The 16,343-nt window shown below is 45.8% G+C and overlaps 1 protein-coding gene across 3 annotated transcripts in view; it reads right to left on the bottom strand.

The window, feature by feature from the left end:
* The window catches only part of LOC119373518 (potassium channel subfamily K member 1), a 186,271-nt gene that overhangs the window by 52,202 nt on the left and 117,726 nt on the right, over nt 1-16,343 (bottom strand). Inside the window, exon 1 of one of the 3 annotated variants that reach the window (XM_037643569.2) lies at nt 15,070-15,891. The exons of 1 other annotated variant lie outside the window; for it this stretch is intronic. In XM_037643569.2, the coding sequence (XP_037499497.1) occupies nt 15,070-15,400 (331 nt within the window). In that variant the 5' untranslated portion in view covers nt 15,401-15,891. Of the gene's footprint in view, nt 1-15,069; nt 15,892-16,343 lie in introns of those variants that run through there. One more of the 3 variants, XM_037643571.2, reaches the window with a different exon arrangement.

Raw genomic sequence — 16,343 nt, 5'->3', positions numbered from 1 at the left:
AGTTTCAGCGCAAGTTATAACCAGGCTGGGAGCTTCGCATCGCTTCAGTGGGCACGGGAAAGTCACCTGCGACACCATGGCTCAATTCCGCTTCGTGCGACTTTTTTTACTTCGTGCAGGCTCTGGTCCGTTTCGCCACTTATCCGAGCTGCGACGTGTCACGCACCGTCTATCTGATGCCTACGGATCAACAGTCAAATCAGCCGGTGCACAGCGACAGCGGTGAAACGCCGTACCATCTGATGACTTTCAACGATTATCCGCAAGACGCATCGCTCCGCTTGACCCGGACAGCCGCATCGACAAAGCAACCAGTTTCAGCGCAAGTTATAACCAGGCTGGGAGCTTCGCATCGCTTCAGTGGGCACGGGAAAGTCACCTGCGACACCATGGCTCAATTCCGCTTCGTGCGACTTTTTTACTTCGTGCAGGCTCTGGTCCGTTTCGCCACTTATCCGAGCTGCGACGTGTCACGCACCGTCTATCTGATGCCTACGGATCAACAGTCAAAGCAGCCGGTGCACAGCGACAGCGGTGAAACGCCGTACCATCTGATGACTTTCAACGATTATCCGCAAGACGCATCGCTCCGCTTGACCCGGACAGCCGCATCGACAAAGCAACCAGTTTCAGCGCAAGTTATAACCAGGCTGGGAGCTTCGCATCGCTTCAGTGGGCACGGGAAAGTCACCTGCGACACCATGGCTCAATTCCGCTTCGTGCGACTTTTTTACTTCGTGCAGGTTAGTAACAAGTGTTCCCTGTTCGCTAAGCGCACTAGCAACAGATGTACTTTGCTTTTCCCGTGCCCCCACGCACTGTGTACCGCATATGATGAATATGTTCATGTACTTTCTAAGCTGTTGTGTTGCGGAGATATTGAAAGCAACCCCGGTCCCGATGAATGGCAAAAAGAAGTGCTAACGATGTTAAGAGAACTAAAAGCTGAGACGGGTAGGCTAGCCCAGGGCCAAGTGGATATCTCGGCTAATGTCGCAACGGCGCAGAAGTCTTTCGAAGAAAAGTTTGTCGCAATGAATACGCGAATATTGAAAATCGAGGCCCAATGTGACAAAATCGATGACGTAAAAGAGCGGCTCAATCTAGCAGAAGAGGCCGTGAAAACCTTCGAACAAACAAGCACTGTCATGAGTTCACGCCTTGACGACATTGAAGACAGGGCGCGTCGTGATAACCTAATATTTCATGGTATCCCGGACGCTAAGGAATCGTGGATACAAACCGAGGAAAAAATTGTAAGCCTTCTGACGCAACATGTCGACCCGAACATAACTGATGATGTAATTGAGCGTGCGCATAGGTTAGGTGGCAGCTACCAAGAAAACAGGTGTAGACCTGTCATTGTCAAGTTTAGTCGTTTTAAGCTTCGGCAGCAAGTTCTTTTTAAGCGAGCAAAGTTTAAAGGTATTAATATTTCCGTCACAGAAGATCTTTCAATAGCCACACGAGTTGCACGGAAAAAACTATTTGAGTTTGCAAACTCATTGCCACAGTCACCAGCCTTCTCAGTTTGGCATGATAAGTTGTATGTAGGTAACACCTGCTACATTTATGACCGTGCAACTGATGGTATACTAGAGAAGGAAACTCGTAAGACTACAACTCCCGTTCCAAACGACAGTGTCACCCAAGATAAGCCATCGGGTAGTCGCAATGGACCTGCCTTTAGTACTCGTAACCGCAAAATTAATGCGAATTCTACTCATTCCAGTCGTTCTCACAAGTAACAATTAGCCGGAGGTAGGAATGATGACGTGACTGCTCTTTTCAAAGTACCTGTTCTTTTTTCCAACATAAGGAGCATTATGAAACACAGGATTCAGCTTAATTCTATTATTTCCTCAATGGAGGCAAAATTAGTAATATTAACCGAGACATGGCTCAACTCAACGGTGGAAAATACAGAAATTTTCCAGACTGACGTCACATATGACGTGTATCGGTGCGATAGAGAGGATAGACAGGGCGGTGGTGTATTGATAGCCGTATCGCAAAAAATTTCCTCTTTTCAAGTAGAAGTTGTGTCCTCTCTGGAAACAGTCTGGGTTGGTATTTCAAGTAAGCACACAAAGATTATATTAGGCGTATGCTATCGTCCTCCAAACTATACATCGTCATTCGTCGATGAATTGCATGACGTTCTCGGCTATGTCGTCACTCGGTATCCTTCGTCACCAATTTTTCTTTTTGGTGACATGAATTTTCCTAACATCACCTGGCACACTGGTGTTCCTCTGCTCGACCCCTTTTCAACACAATCCCAACAGTTCCTAGATTTTTGTAATTGTTTTAACTTCACCCAGGTTGTAACGAAACCAACAAGGGTAACTAATGAATCGTCTAATACATTAGACCTAGTTTTGTCAACACATCCAGACTTCATATCCCCAATTATCTATCTTCCTGGTCTGAGCGACCATTTGGTGTTACATTTCGACATCACCATGTCTTTTTCACGTGGAACTGAAGAAGACAAGTACATCCGGGACTACCGCAATGCAGATTTTGACGCCATTAACCAAGATATGTGCGCGTACTTAGACACATTTTGTTGCAATTTTGAAGAGAGAAGTGTACAAGAGAACTGGGATCTTTTCAAAAACTTAGTTACTAATCTCACCAATGCGCACATTCCCCTTCGACGCATACGGAACAACACAAAAAGACCGTGGTATAACACGCATCTCAAACGTTTGTCTAATAGAAAAAAGCGCCTTTTCCGCACAGCCAAGTTGCAAAATACTAGAGATTGCTGGGTAGCGTATCAAAATGCTGAGGCAGAATACGTGGAAGCTGTGCGTGCTGCTAAGAATCGTTTCCAAACGCATACGTTGCCTGAATTGTTATCAAGGAACCCCCGGCAATTTTGGAACGTTATCAATTCTAACCAAAATGCGGATTTATCAATCAACGATGACTCTGGTGAGCCGCTACCAGCATCTGAATGTGCCGCGTTATTTAACAATATTTTTTCAGCCAATTTCTCGGGAAACACTGCTGCACCTGTTGACGCAGTTGTGTGCCGTGACTACCGCTCAATGTTTCCTATCACTTTTGATTCTGCAGGAATTTCGAAGTTAATTGACACCTTAAAAACGTCCTCATCATGTGGGACTGACGGTATCAACTCAAAGTTTCTCAAACAAACAAACGCATATTCGTCTCTCTTCTTGTGTAAGATTTTCCAGCAGTCACTTGACCAAGCAACCTTGCCGCTGGACTGGAAGGTCGGTAAGGTTGTGCCGATACACAAGTCTGGTAATAAACATTCCGCTCTTAACTATCGGCCCATTTCACTAACGAGCATTCCGTGTAAACTAATGGAACATGTACTGCACTCACATATTGCGAAATTTTTAGAATCGAATTCATTTTTTACATCGGCCCAACACGGTTTTAGGCGTACGTTTTCCTGTGAAACCCAGTTGCTTCTTTTCACTCATCACCTGCATACCATTCTTGATAAACAATCTCTAATTGACTGCATTTTCCTGGATTTTGCAAAAGCATTTGAAAAGGTCAATCACTCTTTACTAATGCATAAGCTCTCCTCTCTCAACCTTGACTCGAATGTACTGGCATGGCTCGACTACTTTCTAACAAACCGTCTTCAGTACGTCACTGTTAACGGTCATGACTCGCCGGAAATAAGTGTAACATCGGGTGTACCGCAGGGCTCAGTTCTGGGACCTCTGCTGTTTTTAATATATATTAATGACCTCCCTGACTGCGTTTCTTCATCTGTTCATTTATATGCCGACGACTGTGTGCTTTACAGAGAAATACGTACCGATGATGATAGGAACATCTTGCAGACAGACTTAAATAACATTAGGAATTGGTGCGATAAATGGCTTATGAAATTAAATCCCAAAAAATGCAAGCTAATGACCGTCTCCCGCCAGTTTAATAACTCCTCAACATACAAACTGGGCGATGTTTATCTTGACCACTTGTCGTCATACCGGTACTTAGGCGTTACCATTTCTTTCAATCTAACATGGAACGCCCATATTAACGTCATCACGAACAGTGCTAACCGTACATTGGGATACATACGTCGAAATTTTAGCAACGCCCCACTTTCCTTGAAGATGCTTCTTTATAAAACCCTCGTGCGCTCGAAATTGGAGTACGCTGCTGCAATCTGGAACCCTCACCACGAAAACTTGATTAGGCACCTTGAGCTAATTCAAAATAACGCTGCACGTTTTATTCTATCGGATTATCACCGTACATCAAGCGTAACAGCAATGAAGCACCATTTGTCACTGCCACCTCTATCACTGCGTCGCAAGTACTTCCGCCTTTGCCTTTTCCATAAGACCTACCATCATCCATCACTGCGTAACGAGCTCATTACGCCTCCCACATATCACTCCTCTCGGATCGACCACGAACACAAGGTTAAAGGTACTTTCTGCTACACAAACACATTTTCTTACTCCTTCATACCGGTCACATCAAACGATTGGAATCAGCTACCAGGTGATATCGTTTCCATCTCTGATCACTCCCTCTTTCGTCATTCTTTATCAGTTCACCTATTTCGTGATAGCTCTCCCTAGTCATCCGATCTATTCCCCCTCCCTACGAATTTGTCTCCACGTGTCAAGATGCAAACGTTTTCCAGTGGATTCTTGATTTTTTCTGTGTGTGTGTTATTTCTCTTACTTTTACACTTTCTTGCTAGTACTGTATAATTTTACCACATTCACTATTTGCTTCTTGTGATTTGCTTATTTTTACGTTTCACTTTTGTTGCGTTTCATTGAGTAGAGATGTTTTTTGCTTTAGTCTTGTTCATGTATAAAATAGCACGTTCTTTTTTTTTTTCTCGTTGTTTTGTATTTTTCATGTTGTAACCCACTCCCCTCTGTAAAGCTTCGGCGATTGAGGGTAACAAAATAAATAAATAAATAAATTAATTAATTAATTTGTGGAGTTTAACGTCCCAAAACCACGATATGATTATGAGGGACACCGTAGTGGAGGTCTCCAGAAATTTCGACCACCTGGTGTTCCTTAACTTGCACCTAAATCTAAGTACACGGGCCTAAGCATTTCATCTCCATCGAAATGCGGCCGCCGCGTCCGGAATTCTATCCTGCGACCTTAGGGTCAGCAGTCGGGCACTATAACCACTATAGACCACTGCGGCGGGTGTGTATCGCTCAAGGTCATCGCTCAAGGTACACACGCATTAATCCGACATTCGTAGTTTATTCCTCTTAATGCCTTTATTTTTCATTTCTCTAATAACACTCGATAACATCTGTGCAGGCCAACAGGTGGCGGCGTCTCTGCTGCGCGAGAACAAAAGTTACGAAACGGATGAGTCACACACGCGGGGCGAATGCAGGAACAGCACAATTAAAATGCTTTTTTTTTCTTTCGATTCTGTTGTCATCCTCGATGTTTGTCAATCGAGCCCGCTAACAATGTCAGCGATGGGCGTGATTCATCTCCTGACCCAGTATTGGAGTTCCCAATATAGTACGACGATATATACTGCAGTTCTATTTTAAGTCGGATGCTTTTCGCCCTCCAAGTCTGAGCAACGGCATTTGCTGTGCAATGAAGCAGAACCACAATATGCAAGCAAACGACATTATCACGGCGCTTAAAATTCCGAGGGTGTTATACGCTATCGACAAGACGACTCGAAGGCGAAAGCCTGTACGCCGGCGAATTAAAGACTGAAACGCCTCGTGCGTTTGGATCGTCGTGCCTCATTTCGTGCTTGTGGGGCCTCCTCTGGCAGGACGAATTTTTCGGGAACTATAAAGAAGCTTTCTGAGAAATTCGTACAGATTCCATTCGTGCCACAAACGGGTGCTCGATCCTCCCCCTCCACCCCCATAAAACAATTTCTGGCTACGCCCCTAGTGGATTGTCACAAATTTGATCTCCGTTCAGAATTGATTGTACACTAAGCAAGAACTGCAGCGACAAAAGACGGCCATGCCTTTCTCGGCTTGTCCACGGGAATAACAAAGAGAGGGCGGCCGACGCCGTTCGTGTATCCCCATCTCGATCCACTGCCATGGTAACCACGCTACGGAGACTAATCTGGACGAAAGCCTCCCTCCTCGTAATCCCTCGGGACGAAGAAAGCCGGCCGCCGCCGATGCGACGCCGCCGCCGCTGCTGTACCCGACCTTGCGCCATTCCGGCCAGTCACGCTATATATATGTATGCCTAGCTGCTTCACAGTCGTCGTGAAACTGTTTCTGGCCTGTTGTACCGAATTTGACGTCAGACTGAATTTCCTGCAAAATTTTATTCGAAATCTTACTGCTGTTGCGCGTAACGCGTCACGAAAGCGCTGTAGACGTTCTTATGGGCCACGAGCCTTAAGGATACCTTGTAAACATCTGGGTTACAATATATATATATATATATATATATATATATATATATATATATATATATATATATATATATATATATAATATACCTGTGCGCTGTTAAGTGTTCATCAGTGTATATATCCTAATCATCACCCAGCATCTGGAGTAGCATGTCAGGCAACTAGCCAGGCTCCAGCATTTCTCTCTATCTTATTCGATCATTCCATTGACGGCCTACAGGCGTCTTTCACCTATCCATATACTGTTTTGCTTCGGACCCCGTGGATAGTATTGCGCTTTCTTTTGTTTTTGGTTATGTCCAAGAATGTGCAAACTAGCTGCTCGGAATTGTATACGCAACGCATATAAAATTATGCGTACCAGAGGTTTCAAACTCACCTCAGCTATAGCGGGCCGCATCCGTGAAATTTAGTCTCCCGAAAGGCCGGGATGGTGAATAAGGTTTAGAGTGGGTGGGGGGCAGTTTCAGCAAGATTTCAGCTGACGTTGCCATTTGAAAGAAAGCCTTTCCCATATCTCATATGTGTAGGTCCTTTCTGAAGGGGATTCGACGTCAAGTTTCGATAAACATACCGACGCTGATCTCCAGAATTACTGAAATCTGCACTCCGATTCTGAAACACTGAGTTTTTGCTCCACGGTTATGTTTCAACAAATGGTGACCGGATGGGGGAAATGCTTGAGACCAGTCACGTCTGTGTAACTCGTGAACATACTCATTAAGAAAGAAAAAGAAAATGAGACTAAGACACTCATGTGCTGGCCGGGCCGCAAACGAAAGGTACGTGGGCCGCGTGTTTGAGACCCCTGATGTATGCTAACTGCAGGGTTCAATGCTTTCTGACAATTCTTTTATTCTCTGCCCTCCAGTCCATCTCTCTAATCTTTCTATTCCCCTCCCCTAATTATCCAGTATACGGTAGCAAACCGGAAACCTTCCTGGTTAGCCTCCCTGCCGTCCTGCCTTCCTGCCTTTGTTTCCATCCTTCGCTATAAACTTCGAACAGCGACAGACACGGGAAGGTAGCGATGTTTTGGGGAAGTTTATAGAAGGTCAACATACCTCATAAATACACATGCTTCTGAAAACAAGGTTACAGTTTCGATGTTCTTTCTAGAGCGGCCGTGCTGCGATGTAGGGCGAAATTTGAGGACGCTGTTGCCGAGATTTCGGCGAAAGTGAAAAAATAAAAAGACCGCTAAACCACTCGTATGCTAATTAACACGCTATCCACCACTGTATGGCGCACCTCACAGCCATCTGTGTCTGTATAATGTGAAAATCTAATCGATCATCATTTCGTAAATGATCGAGGAGCGTAAGTGAACAGGCGCAAAGCCTCATAAAGGAAGACACAATATTCGACGGAACAATAAACAAGGTTCTAAAACCTCCGTCAATCATCACCTGCGCACAACATTGCATTTCAAGCACGAGAGACGCATGACGCACGCCGAGGGTTCGGAAAGCTCGAAGCGATGATATTTACGGCGTTAACCGACGCAACCACCTTTATATGCATCTCTTCGACGTAGGTGTTGAATGTGACATTTGGAATATCCATTTAATACAACCAACACTTCTACTACTCCATGATTAAAGAGTCCTCTGACTCTCTTTTTTCTTTTTGTGAGTTCTGACTTGCCTCGTCTGTGACTCCCTCTAAAGAGACACGTGTACTCTTTTTGGAGATCATCATACTCTCGTGAGAGAGTCGTGGGACCCGAAAGAGAGTGGTATACGACTGTCTTTAAAGACAGTCATATACCAGGAAAGTCAGGACTCGCCGTAAAGAGTAACGCGTACTCTTTTTTTCTTTCGGTTTTTCTTGATGTTTTCTTTACCTTATTGGCTTGCAAGATTTGCAAACACCGCCGATCTGAGCCAGGGTATCTTTACTAAAAAAACTGAAATGTTGGAACCGAGCAAGAATTACCGGGTCCCTTATGCGCTTAAGACGACTCGAAGGGGAAAGAGTGTATGGCCTTTCAAGGACGTGCATAGAAAGTATTATTAAATACGTAGACAGAAAGTGCTTGTCACATTTCTTTATTTTGATTTTCTATATTTTTTCTGCGCATCCTGTTATGTCCTTGCTGCGTTACCCCATAGGAGTCAGTATGCCGTGTCACGCGAACGCCGCAATGACGAAGTGATCGCGCAGCTCGCGCGCCTCGAGCCACGCTTGAGAGGCCACGTGGTATTTTTTGTACCGTTTCGTGATCACACCGCATTTTTTCGTCTGGTGAGCCATTAAAGGCTTTCTTTAGAGGGACACTAAAGTGACACAATAAATTAGTTTACGCTGATAATTTATACTCTCTGAAAACTCTAGCGTCGTTTGTTTCACCACCGTACGGTTGTGAATAGATCAGAAAATCAGTCAAATGTTTCACTTTTAAGTTTCCCGCCGAAATCTTCGATGGTGATGTCGCAAATTTCAAAGTGTTTTCCCAGTATTTTGGCCACATTGTCTGCAACGAAATTTCCTGAAACTTGGTATGTTATGTCTCTAGCTCCCTCAGAAGACCATGTACCCCATTTTTACCGATTAGGAACTGCGTAGACTCTAGTAGACGCCGTCAAACTCTATGACGTCAGTGCGACTGGTGGCGGCAACTTCAAGGTGGCGTCGCTGCCCGCATTTTCCTTTTAGGGGCGAAGCTCCTTAAGGCGGCACCCGTTCGTCCCTCGTAGTCGTAGTCGTAGTCGTAGTAATCGTAGTGCGTAACCAGTCTTACGCTTTGACCTCCAAGGTGGTGCCGGTGGGAGATTTTTCCTGTGCGTTGTTCAACAATAAAAATTCGCAGCGTTAGCTAAAAGCCGACTTCTTCTGTCTCTCATTCCCATTAGCAGCCATTCTTTACCTCCAAGGTAGTGCCTGGTGAGATTTCTCCTGTGCGTGATTAAACAATAAAAATTTTGTTCAAAACGCCGTTGATTGATGAAATAAACCAACGAAAGACGCCAGATGTTTTGTAAAAGCAAAACGAAAGAACGCCAGATGTTTCTAAAGCAAAACGAAAAGACGCCAGCTGCTTAACGAAAGACGCCGGATGTTTTCTAAAGCAATGGTTTTCTAAACAATAAAAATTCACAGCGTACATGTAAAATTAAAGTGAGCTGCAAGTCGTCATAACTCATCGAACCTTTAGTATAAACGCGCCCGATCTCACGTCGGTGACGATGTACTGGGCAGAATTCACGGAAGATTCACGGTTTACCGATGAACCTCCGCAGCTTCGCCCACTCATCATCATTTTTCGCGTTTTCTCGCTTATCAACCATATTCACGCAGCAAGCGTAGTGTTTTTGGTGCCGTGACGGAGTAATTTACGAACACGAGAAAAATCGGTTTCCTCTTTAGGGTTCCTTTGATAGCAAGTATGCACGTGTTAACGTATTGAGACTCAGGATCTAAGGAAAGGGCTGCGTTTTTATTCCAACCGCGGCCGAGTGTGAACCTTGCGTGATCAGTCTTAGCACGCAATTGATTGGGCGGTGCGGAAAGCCACTTTGGAGGGAGGCATACGGTCAGTGCCAGCTGAGATAGCACTCTTCCCATACGCACAGCTGGCTGCCTGGCTGTCGCATGTGTAGTATAGCGCAGACCGCTGCTATGCGATAAATCCTCCGTCCGTGACTTGTAGGTAATGCGTGCTAGCGGGACTTGTCGCATGCCGGTGATGTAAGTTCGCTTCGTGCACGTGGAGCGACTGGCTTGTGCTGTAGTTAATTATTTCCAGTGACGAGATTGCAGCTACTGCTTGATTGAAGATCGAATGAAACAACGAAAGAATAAACGTGTGGGCACGTTGGCATCCTATTTCGCTTTCTGGCACGCGAAGTGCGCACGAAAGGTAAGAATGTCTAGACTGGACGCTGTGTAGAGGTATTTTTGCAGTCCGTGCATGCGTATATTGCGGCCTTGGTGAAAAGCTAAATAGAAACAACGACAGTTGCAGTTGCAGTGGCCAACTATAAAATACTATTGCGCGATTACTTTCCGTTGGTTCATTCATTCATTCATTCATTCATTCATTCATTCATTCATTCATTCATTCATTCATTCATTCATTCATTCATTCAAATACTCTAAGGGCCCACCAGGGGCATTGCATAAATAGGCGAGAAACATAAAGCGGAATACAATTTCACAGACGAATGATCATTGCAGCTGGCTCCATATGGTACAGCAATTCGGGAGACACAGTAACAAGGCAAAGAGTAACCAACGAAGAACGAAATAACGGATGCGAATAAGTGCTCTGGGAGATCAAATGAGTTACTCGAAGTGCTAGGATTATAGATACGATTACAATGCTGAGTGAAATAATGAATACTGTTTTATTGTGCCAACTCTAGAGGTTAACTTGTCCCATTCTTTTATTCATAAGATTTAACGTTTAAGTTTTCTTTAGAGTTTCTTAATCTGAAGCCGCAATTTTCGAACTGTCGTTGTGGTCATATTGTGGTGAAGATAAATGAAAGCGAAAGGCCTTTAGTGAAAAGCACAACAAGGTTATCCAGCGTATATTCACTCACTTGCTACTCTGCAGCTAATGGGATGGAGGGTGGGGAGGGCCCCAAAGGGATGCGGGCAGAAAAATTCGCAGAACGATAGAAATAACATGCAGGTCTTGTAACACGTGTTCTAAGGATAAAGGTAGGAAGGCTGGACGGTTCACGTAAAATTCACGTAAGTTATGGTTCCCTTTGAATTTTTTTTCGCAGTCATGCAAGGGAAAGGTAGAGTAGAATTTAACGGCCACGCCTCTGATGGTAGACGTATCAACATAGGAGCTCCGCAAGGATCAACTTCGCGCCCACAACTATTTCTGTAATTCTTCAGCGATTTACGCGTCTTGCCGACTGTATGCGCCAATGATGCGTTCATATTTACATTAGAAAAATCACTTGGCGAACTTGAAAGTAATTTAAGTGATCACATGAACGGCTCGGTGAAATGACCTGCTTCAGATTAAACCGTATAAAAACTAACAGGCTTTATGCATTCGCCCAAGACGACTCGAATATTGTGGCTATTTTACCGCGCACTTTATATCCCACGAACGCCGCTTCTTTTATGTTCTTACCACGCGAACTCCGCAAGACGAAGTGAACGCGCAGCTCGCGCGCCTCGAGCCACAAGGCGCGCGGCTGATCATGTGACTTTTTGAACGATTTCGAGTCGACGCCGGCCTCTTTCTTAAGGTCCCGCTCGTATGAGACACATAAAGCTTTTGATTTGAATGCGCGTTCATGATATTCCGTCCCTCAGTATAGGCTTCGTCCACTGACCAGAGGGAGCTGCATTCCTCGCAGTGGCCCGTCCCAAGTTCAGTATACTGCGTCAATTCAGTACTGCGCTTAACGTTATACATATGTCGCACTAACAAGGCCAAAGATCCACCCTTGCTAATTCCCAAGTTCACTGACATTGGCCGCTAGGGGCACACAAAACAGACGCGCGCACGCGTCCTCCTTCTAGCCTGTCCACAGTCCACGCACTCATGCAAGGGGAGAGACGCGCGCATCGACCCCGTCTCAATGTTGCCTTTTTTATCCGCTAAGCTGTCCGTTCTGGCGCTGCAGTTGCTCTCGAAAACTCGACTGCACGGTGCCTATTCAAGCAAACGCTGATATCATTAACAATGGGTATCTACGCAATACTGGCGACAACGCACAGCTCCTCGTAGTGATTTCAGATCACCGCTCGAAATAGGATACTCGCGTCCAATCTCTGACGCAGAAGGTTTCCTTTGCCATCTACGCTATCATCACAACTCGCAATTCTGTCAGCATTGTGTTATCGCTAAGCGTTCGTGATAGTTTCTCATACAGCTGGGCGTCGCGAGGAAGCATACCTGTAGTGTCGATCAGCTCGACTTGTCGCTTTCCGCACCATGTTCACACAGTCTACTTCGCCTTCACAAGGGCCTTAACATTTCTTACATAATAATAAATGTTGGGGTTTAACGTCCCAAAACCACGATATGATTATGAGGGACGCCGTAGTGGAGGGCTCCGGAAATTTCGACCACCTGGGGTTCTTTAACGCATACCTAAATCTATAGGTACGCGGGCCTCAAGCATTTTCGCTTCCATCGGAAATGCGGCCGCCGGGGCCGGGTTTCGATCCCACAACCTTCGGGTCAGCAGTATGACAACATAACCACTAGACCACCGTGCGCGGGTCAACATTTCCTCCACTTCGTTTGGTATTCGAACGAGAAATATAACACCCTTCATCGAACACGAAGCGCGCGTGTCTTTGAGTTACACGCTGACAAACTGCAACATAACTAGATTTTCTGAACGCGGTAATGTGCTTCTATCCCGTGTTAGAACTGTGACAAGATTACGGCGCTGTTCTGTGGCAATTCTCCGTGGAATTCGTTGCCATATTGGGTCATCTGAGATCACCGATTCATGCATACGGTGAAGCAAAATTTACTTACTAAGCTAACGGTACACCTTAGGCTTCTCCACACCTTTAGCTCATTTGGAGCTCTTGCGCGAATGTGCTCGTCAACACTAACCTTTCCATTAACTTCAACGCTGTTTTAATAAGGACGAAAGCCTTATACGTCTCATGCGAACGTGAACTTGTACGAAAAGTCGGCGTGAGAAAAAAGAAGCAAAAAATATACCTCGCGACCTGCGCGCTCACTTCCTCTTTGCGGCGTTCGTTTGAGTGTCAACGCCAGAGGAGGCTCAAGCGCGAAACGAAACACGACGAGCCAGATGCCTCGTTGGATTCTGACGTACGTTTCGCTCTTTAGAGGGAAGAGAAAAACAATGTGTCTCATATTAGTGAATCATTCACTCGCAATTCCATTATCGCCACGCTTGCCGCGGGAAGACGCTTGGCTAGCGAGAAAACGTGAAAAAGAAAACGCGGGTGGCGACGCCACATTGAAATTCCCACAATAAACGCCTCGATGTCATAAATTTTGACTGCGTATACTAGGTCCTACGTAGTTCCTATTCAGTGAAAATAGAGTACATTGTCCTCTGATGGAGCCATAGACTTAACATACCAAGTTTCAAGAAATTTCGTTGAGCCAGTGTCACCAAAAATACGAGAAATACACTTTCGAATCGGTGACGTCAGGCGCGGAGAGTTCGGCGCGAATTTTCTCCGCTGTTATTAATACAGGTGCAAATCCTCTATAAATAAATCTATGATGGCGAAATTAACGACATTAGAGTGATCACAGTACAATTTACCAATCTAAACCGATTGATTGTTTCACTTTGGTGTCCCTTTCAATGCATCGGCACTTTCGCATTCAAGTCATCTTGGCTATAGTGCGAAAGACCCTCGGAATTTTCGAGCCTCTGTTTTCTAATAATAATAATAATAGCACTAATAATAATCTTCACCAATGAATGGCTTTTAAGCGATACCGTAGTTTCCGCGCTACTTTCTTGACTTCAGAGGGAGAAAAGGTGATAACCTGCCGATAAATATGCGTCTCAAGTCTCAATAAACAGGGTTGTGCCGCGGTTTTGACATTAGAGTACTTTTGTATAGCAGCATGGCCTCTGAGCCTGCGCTGACATTTTTTGTTGCTCGCAGGTACTTTGTTCGTGGCTTTTAGAATGTGATAGCGGAGTTTCACACGTGTTTCTTAAATTACGGCTCGGTAGCTACAGGAACAAGCTATGACATGCCACGTATAAACATGTCTATAAATGTGGTTGCGTACTTGTAGATTATATCAGCGCCTGAGTGAAATAACGTAGACGACCTACGCGGATGGATCCTTTCAGCGCGCCCAGGCGAAAAAAGGTTCAATTTCCAGCTGGATTATTGAACCCGAAATCTTTATAGCTGGAAATGTTTACGTTTAAACAATTCAGCTCGAAGTTGATGGATATTCAGCTGGAACTTGTGACAGTTCCCCGCCGAAATTCGGCCATATTCCAGCTGCATATTCATCGACTTCGATCTGAATTATAGCGCTGTACAGGTGAACTATCGAACCGGAAATCTTTCCAGCTGGAAAGGTTGAACAATTCAGCTGGAAATGAAACTTTTCTTCTTTTTTTTTTTTTCATCGGGGCGATGTTTCATGCAGTTTTGAAGCGCCCCATAAAACGCTGCCACCTCGTACCATCTGAAGCATCAAAATCACCAAAATCATTCCAGTTTCGTTCCCGTTATCGTATATAAATGAGGACCCGCCGAGTTATGTTGTCAATGCTGAATCAGTTTACTCATTTTTTGTCACTGCTAGAATCTCATTTTGAGTTAAGACACTATAAGCCGCTGGTGTTTGGTGCCCAAAGAAAAGCGAAAACAATGCATCGCGTATGCACTTACACACTGCTCTGTTCAAGCGAATTTTCTTTTTTTTCTTCTTTCTAGTGGTATGTCACGTCATATTATCGCCTTCACACAGTCTATAACCTTTTTTCTAAATGCTGGATTCTTATTTGCTCCTAAACATGTTTACAACTTCTGATACGCCTACCGACATACTGAACTGTGTAGTTCATATGTTCGCGTTGTCGTCTATGCTTACAGTGTGTTATGCCTTTTTTTTTGTCCTTCATTAACATGAAATCATCTGTATGCCTCGTACGCTCTCTCCTGCATAGACCTATATTAGGCCTGTAGTATTAAATAAACAGACGGGCGCAGAAAATAAGTAATCTGCTCACCGTTGAGGCAGGAGAAGTTCCTCAGAAAGGCGGCGCGGAACATCTTGAGGTGCCGCCTCAGTTCCTGTTCTCCCGGTCCTTCAAAGCTGCAGAACATGAACGCGCCGAAGCACAAGTAGCTCATTTGCATGAGCACGAGCAGCACGAGAAGGAAGTTGCTCCGTCGCATCCCCATCAGGCGCTTGTAGTGCGCCGACTTGCCATTGCCACCACCGCCGCTGGTGTAGCCGATAGGCTTTACCAGGCTTTCCGTGCTCTGGGGAAGGACGAGCTTTTGCGTGTCCGTCACCATCATCATTTCTCCGCCTCCGATCTCGAGGTTACGGTCCATCCAGCTTCTTCTTCTTCGGTAGCGAAGGAAAGCGACAAGAACCGCGGGCAGCCGTCGAGTCGACGACGGCGTTCGTCGGCAGGGCTACACCTGTTGCTCACAGCTGTCGTCGTCTGCTGCAAGAGGCCTAGCGAGTTGTCCGTCAACACAGACAGGCGACGGAGCAGACGGTGATGAGGGAGCAGATGGCGAGGAAGCAAAGAAATGCGAGAGAAGCACAGGGAACTGAGCGCGGCGTACCGAGCGGTCAGGAGATGCGGTGAAAGATCAACCTGAGTAACAGTTTCTGAAAGTGAAAGGCCATAGTAGCTCGTCGCACAGGGGTGCACCAGATGTGTGTGTGTCCGCTGCGGAGAAGCGGTTGACGCCGACGACGAAAGGAGCGCGGTTGAACGCGAAAGCAGACGTGGCCGAGCAGCCGACGCGCTGTCGCAACCTTTTTTTAAGCGAAAGCCGAGCAGACGACCGCCGCCGGCCGCCCGTCGTCTGCTTTCTAGAGCGGCGCGGAAGTGGCGCCCCCCACCTACGTGACGTACCCTCGGAGACAGGGAGCGCGCAGCGACGTCACTTCCTCTTTCCGATTACAGCAGCAGCCACCAGCGTGCTCTTTCCCTTTCGCAAATACGCGCCGCTTTTCCCGCGCGCATGGGCCGCGCCAATCAGGCAGTGTGAGGGAGAGAAGAACGAAAGAGACAGGAGAAAAGGAGGACAAAATAGAGAGAGAGGTAAAAGAGAGTGCGGTGAAGGAACGACGATGATCTTCTGGAGTATCTTCGAAACAGAGGGAAAGAAAGAGGATCCGGCTGGGCGCCGGCATTCGCCCACGATTTGATAACGTGTCGATGCCCAACCACATCTCTCAATCTTTATTATTTTTTTTTCGCACGTGTCACTTTCGCTAATTAATTCCAGCAATCGTGACGCCAGCGGGATACCCTATCCA

This window comes from Rhipicephalus sanguineus, chromosome 11 (assembly GCF_013339695.2).
Source record: "Rhipicephalus sanguineus isolate Rsan-2018 chromosome 11, BIME_Rsan_1.4, whole genome shotgun sequence".
Taxonomy (NCBI): Eukaryota; Metazoa; Arthropoda; class Arachnida; order Ixodida; family Ixodidae; genus Rhipicephalus; species Rhipicephalus sanguineus.
This window is presented reverse-complemented; position numbering and strand designations above follow the sequence as displayed.